Source organism: Neolamprologus brichardi, chromosome 3 (assembly GCF_056152115.1).
Source record: "Neolamprologus brichardi isolate AB-2024 chromosome 3, ASM5615211v1, whole genome shotgun sequence".
Taxonomy (NCBI): domain Eukaryota; kingdom Metazoa; phylum Chordata; class Actinopteri; order Cichliformes; family Cichlidae; genus Neolamprologus; species Neolamprologus brichardi.
The window spans coordinates 39,961,112-39,967,758 of NC_142106.1; the positions used below are offsets into that span (position 1 = coordinate 39,961,112).

At 45.2% G+C, this 6,647-nt stretch overlaps 1 protein-coding gene across 2 annotated transcripts; it reads left to right on the top strand.

The window, feature by feature from the left end:
* The first annotated feature begins 220 nt into the window (after window positions 1-220).
* On the top strand, window positions 221-1,060 carry LOC102797681 (polyubiquitin-B). Of its 2 annotated transcripts, XM_087837626.1 has the most exons (2): window positions 221-867; window positions 1,018-1,060. In XM_087837626.1, the coding sequence occupies exons 1-2, from the start codon at window positions 221-223 to the stop codon at window positions 1,058-1,060; spliced, it is 690 nt and encodes a 229-aa protein (XP_087693752.1). The 2 variants fall into 2 exon arrangements, with proteins under 2 accessions (XP_087693752.1, XP_006802563.2); XM_006802500.2 differs by having other exon boundaries at window positions 221-1,060.
* The last annotated feature ends 5,587 nt before the right edge of the window (window positions 1,061-6,647 follow it).

Consider the following 6,647-nt stretch of genomic DNA (forward strand, 5'->3'; position numbering starts at 1 on the left):
GCTGAACTGAAGGAAGGGCACAGAGATCTCAAAATAGCGCTTGGGCTAAAATGGCTCCTGAGGTTCTCATTCTTATTATTTAATACCTTTATAAAGCTTTTTACTCCCTATTTGAGCTTAAACTTAAAGCAATGTATTTTTAATGCATTTATTTTATTTATTTGTAAAGAGGCTTTTAATCAGTAATTTATTCATATCCATCTTGTCCTGTGTTTCAGCCATGCAGATCTTTGTGAAGACCCTCACTGGCAAGACCATCACCCTGGAGGTTGAGCCCAGTGACACCATTGAGAACGTCAAGGCCAAAATCCAGGATAAGGAAGGCATTCCACCTGACCAGCAGAGGCTGATCTTTGCTGGCAAGCAGCTGGAAGATGGCCGCACCCTCTCTGACTACAACATCCAGAAGGAGTCCACCCTCCATCTTGTCCTGCGTCTCAGGGGTGGCATGCAGATCTTGGTGAAGACCCTCAATGGCAAGACCATCACCCTGGAGGTTGAGCCCAGCGACACCATTGAGAATGTCAAGGCCAAAATCCAGGATAAGGAAGGCATTCCACCTGACCAGCAGAGGCTGATCTTTGCTGGCAAGCAGCTGGAAGATGGCCGCACCCTCTCTGACTACAACATCCAGAAGGAGTCCACCCTCCATCTTGTCCTGCGTCTCAGGGGTGGCATGCAGATCTTGGTGAAGACCCTCACTGGCAAGACCATCACCCTGGAGGTTGAGCCCAACGACACCATTGAGAACGTCAGGGCCAAAATCCAGAATAAGGAAGGCATTTCACCTGACCAGCAGAGGCTGATCTTTGATGGCAAGCAGCTGAAAGATGGCCGCACCCTCTCTGACTACAACATCCAGAATGAGTCCACCCTCACTGGCAATCTGGAGGTTCTGCCATTTTATACCATTAAGAACGTCAAGGCTAAAATCCAGTATAAGGAACGCATTCCCTCTGACCAGCAGAGGCTGACATTTCCTGGCCGCACCCTCACTGACTACAACATCCAGGATAGGTCCACCATCCACCTTGTCGTGCGTGACACGGGTGGGCAATAAAGCAATTAGAGTAATGTTGCTTCCTCAAAATAAAGACCTGATGGTATTATTGCCTTGTTACAAAATTGTTGCCCATGTCAAACCTTTGTGCCAAACAAAATTTTGCATATCAATAAAGGACTGAAGTCCACTTAAGTGTCGCTGCTTTTTGTATAATGACTACTACATGATAGACAGCAAGAGGGTAAGGGAGATTGACTTTTTAGAGATGGTTTTTGCTGAAAAAAAGGCCTGCAAAAATTTGAATAAAACTTAAAACTATACATGAATCAGGGTTCAAGGCAGACATAATAAAACCATGACATAAATTCTAACCAATGCATTACGAAAAAAAAAACCCAAAACAAAACATACTTTAAAATTAAAATAAATAAATAAAATAAATTGTCAGCCAAAGCAATGACTTCTGCTGGTTCTGTGCATTTATATTTCTTTTTATTTAATCATGTTCCAGAAAAGAGAGACCCCTGCACAGCCCCAATGCCAGTTGCAGGACCTCTAACATTAGAATCATAAACTGTGTCTCATATAGGTATTATTTTGGTACTTTACACGTCACAGTTTCAATACAAACATTGCTTATATGGCAAAGTTCCTCTTTTCTGTCTGGCTTCCTGTATTTATTAATATGCTGTACAGCTCTACACTTCCTGTTTTCAGTCTGGGTGAGCACTTAGTTTATGAGTCAAAAGTGGCCTTGCTTTACAAACCTTCATTATTAAAGTACATAAAACAATATAATGAGAAAATAAAGATACTAAGGATATTAATTACATGACAGTTCTCCCCCTTTTTGTGTTTTGTAAGAAACACGACATAATTCCTAATTTATCCCATTAAGTTTACTTCAATTCAATCCAATTCAATTTTCTTTATATAGCGCCAAATCACAACAAAAGTCGCCTCAAGGCGCTTGAAACTGGCAAATTACAGCATGATATTCCTATCCTCGGTCAGAAGGCACAGGTGACTTATATGATGAAAGAGAGGGTCAACAGCAATGATAATTTGGGTTCCTTTAATCCAAAACATCTTCAGAAGTAAATTTGTGTGAGTATATGTATATGTGGTTCTGTAAAATAACAGAAATTACAATTAGCACACAATTAAAGTCAACCAAACTGGTCTAAATAATACAGAAAGGGTTGAACAGAAAATGTAATTCGGAAATGACTAAACACCACCCCCTGGTGGACACAAATGGGCTGCTGCACAGGGATCGACTCCATCTTTACTTTGGGCAGCTCAGAATAGAATAGAATAGCCTTTATTGTCATTGTACAAAGTACAACGAAATTGGAGACAGTTCACAAGGGTGGCGCCATTTTGGTCAAATCAACATGAGTAATTACAGTGTCTCGTGGCAACACAAACCACTGGCAAACTCGATATAAGTATCACACGACATACATGGGCGAGTATAGGTTGAGTTACAACCATAGAACAAATACAAGGCACTTACTTATCATTCATGCACACGCACGACACATGTTCAGTACAACAAACCAGCTCCACCAGCGCTATAACGGTGAACCAGCGCAAAACAAACCCAGGATGGGAGGAATGTACCATCTTAGCAGTAGTTAGAGGGGTCCGTGGAACAGTCTATATACACAAATCACAGGGGTTTTATACAGCCGCCCCCTAATGTGTATAGCACATTAGTAAACATTAAAAAACCCATGTGAATATAACTAAGGACATTCAGGTAAAGTGATACGTTTTGACACAGGCCGTTGGTATTTATGTTCCCCAATGGCGACTTCAGCTACTCGCACCAGTCCATCCGGGCTGGGAAACACCTGTGTTACCTGTCCTACGGGCCAGGAAGCCCGTGGGAGCTGATAGTCCACAACCATGACACTTTGTCCCACTTTCAAATGTGGAGTAGTCTGATTCCACTTCTGGCGATGCTGCAGTCCAGGCAGATAGCGCTGAGTGAACTGAGTCCAGAACTGACCCGCTATGACTTGGCTGTGATGCCATTTGCGCCTTCCGACCTTTTCTATGGTGCCATAAACTGCCTGGGGAAGGGAAGCATCACGCCGCCCTATGAGCAGCATATTTGGCGTGATCGGATCAACATCTGCAATATCCGAGGAAACATATCCCAGTGGTTTGGAATTAAGTATGCCCTCTACTTCAATAAGAACAGTAAGCAACAAATGCTCTGGCACCGCCTGACCTTTGAGGACTAGTTGAAGTGCAGATTTGACTGAACGGATCTCCCGTTCCCAGGTTCCCCCAAAATGTGGAGCATGCGGAGGGTTGAGCTTCTCCTGAAGTTGTGGCTCTATTGCTTTGAATGCCTCCTGCAGCTCTCTGTCTCCTCTGAAATTAGTGCCCTGATCACTCAGTATTTCAAAGGGTTTTCCTCTTCGAGAAATAAATCTGCGCAGAGCCATGACAAAGGAGTCAGTGTCCATACCAGTGAGGAGGTTGAGGTGAATGCAGCGGGTCGTAAGGCATTTAAATATAATGCCCCACCGTTTCTCTTGTCTCCTGCCTATCTTTATAGTGAAAGGGCCAAAACAGTCAATTCCTGTGGACCAGAATGGCGGCTGATGTAATTGCAAGCGGGTAGCAGGGAGATCAGACATCTTCGGTGAAACAGGCTTGGCTCTCCACTTTTTACAGTCCAAACAGCGATGCTGATGCTTCCTTATAGCCTGTCTGCCTCTTAAAATCCAATACATGCGTCTCAATTCGGCAAAGACACGTTCTGGGCCAGGATGCAGGAGACGTGTATCATAGTCTTTGATGATGAGCTGAGTAGTAGGGTGGTCTGGTGACAACACGATAGGATGCAGAGTGTCAGTGTCCATCTGCTCTGCTTGCCGGAGACGTCCACCTACTTGTATGAGGCCAAGCTGACTGTCATATTCTGGAGAAAGGTTGATCAGTCTGCTGTCTTTGTACACCTCTTTCCCAGATTTAAGTGTGTGTACTTCAACAGGGAAGCTGTCTTGTTGTGCTTGTTTGAGAATTTAAACTTCTGTCTCTAGTCATTGTGCTGCTGACATAGGGAGGACAGCCGCCCCGTGAGAAGACAGGTAGGTGGCCTGCACCAAATCAGCCCAGGTGTTGTATGCAGGATCAGACTGTGCCAAATCTGTAGTGACAAAGGCACAGAAAGCTGATTTCTTTAACTCAGTATTATCTTCAGTGTCTGTACTCATGGTAGGTCGTGCTGGCCACTGCTCGGATGCTTGTCTCAGGAAGGGGGGCCCATCCATCCACTGGCTAGGTTTTGACAGCTCACGTAATGGTTTTCCCCGGGTGATGTCATCTGCTGGGTTCAAAGCCGAGGGAACATACCTCCAGCTGGCGGCCTCAGTCAGCTCCTGTATTTCGGCAATACGAGTACCTACAAACATTTTATAGTGGCAGGACTCGGACTGGATCCAGTTCAACACAGTGGTAGAATCGATCCATAAAGTAGTCTCACTAATGGGCAGAGTAAGCTCACTGAGGAGGAGTCTAGACAGTTGTGCCCCAGCCAGTACAGCACACAGCTCCAAACAGGGAATCGACAGTTTCTTGCGGGGGGCTACACATGATCTGGCCATGATAAAGGCAGTGTGGAGCTCAAGTTCTGCCGATTTAAATCTCAAATATGCCACTGCTCCGTAAGCACTCTCTGATGCATCACAGAATACATGCAGCTGGAAAGTTCCCTCTTGGGTTGCTGGGGCTGTGTAGCATCTAGGCAGACAGATTTCTGGTAGATACTGTAGCTCACTCGCACACTCTTGCCACCGCTGGAGTAACTCGCCCTTGATGGGATCGTCCCAGTTCCTGTCGTTCTGCCACAGACGTTGAACAATAACCTTTGCCCGGGTCGTGAAGGGGATGATGAAAGGCAGTGGGTCGTATTGAGAGGCGAGGATGCTGTATATGTTTCTCATTGTTGAGTCCTGAGGGACCACTGGCTGACATCTGTAGGCAATCTGGTCTGTGGAGCAGTGCCATGCCAAGCCTAAGGTTGGTTCTTGGGGATTTGGTTGGTGTTCAGTCAACCACAGCTCGCAGGTAGGGGACTTCGCTTCAGTGGGGAGATGAGCAACGGCCTCTGGGTAGTTACTGGCCCACTGTCAGATCTCGAAACCACCAGTAGATAGCAACTCTCTGATGTTATCGACAAATGGTCGCGCCTGCAAAGCAAAGGGCAGAGATTGCAAACAGTTATCGACATAAAATGAGCGCAGCACTGAGTCTAGTACTTGTTCATTGCCATCTTTATGATCATGCACATGGCGCTGAAGGGCTTACGTGGCACAACAGGGGCTGCATGTGGTTCCAAAGGGCAGGACACACCACTCATAAATGTCCGGGATCCGATCTCTTTCCATATCTCTCCACACGAATCTCAGCAGAGGCCGGTCATGAGGAAGAAGCCGCAACTGATGGAACATACCTCGTATGTCCCCACTCACAGCAACAGGGTGCTCCCTAAATCTCAACAGGACACCTATTAAGGATGGACCGAGAGTTGGACCTGGTAGAAGCTGATTGTTAAGGCAGTCTTGCCTGTATTGGAAGGAACAGTTGAAAACTATCCTAGGCTTATTGTTATGATGCACAATATGATGGGGAATGAACCAGGATTCATCTGTGCGGTTTGCCTCTTCAGGAGTGAGTTTTCTTACATAACCTGCTTGTTCCAGTTTATGCATTTATGCATTGTACACAGCTGCTAGATCAGGATCTTTAATATGTATATGTGGTTCTGTAAAATAACAGAAATTACAATCAGCAAACAATTAAAGTCAACCAAACTGGTCTAAATAATACAGAAAGGGTTGAACAGAAAATGTAATTTGGAAATGACTAAACACCACCCCCTGGTGGACACAAATGGGCTGCTGCACAGGGATCGACTCCATCTTTACTTGGGGCAGCTCAGTTCACAAGGGTGGCACCATTTTGGTCAACTCAACATGAGTAACTACAGTGTCTCGTGGCGACACAAACCACTGGCAAACTCGATATAAGTATCACACGACATACATGGGTGAGTATAGGATGAGCTACAACCATAGAACAAATACAAGGCACTTACTTATCATTCACGCACACGCACGACACATGTTCAGTACAACAAACCAGCTCCACCAGTGCTATAACGGTGAACCAGCGCAAAACAAACCCAGGATGGGAGGAATGTACCATCTTAGTAGTAGTTAGAGGGGTCCGTGGAACAGTCTATATACACAAATCACAGGGGTTTTATACAGCGCTTCATCAGTACAGAGAAAAACCCAACAATCATATGACCCCCTATGAGCAAGCACTTTGGCGACAGTGGGAAGGAAAAACTCCCTTTTAACAGGAAGAAACCTCCGGCAGAACCAGGCTCAGGTAGGGGCAGCCATCTGCTGCGATCGGTTGGGGTGAGATAAGGAAAACAGAATGAAAGACATGCTCTGGAAGAGAGACACAGGTTAATAACAGATTAGATGCCATGTTGAGGCTGTCATTTTTAGCATCTACATGGATGTAAAAATCACCCACAATAATTAGTTTATCTGAGCTGAGAACTAAATCAGATAAAAAAGTCTGAGAAATCAAACAGAAACTCTGTGTA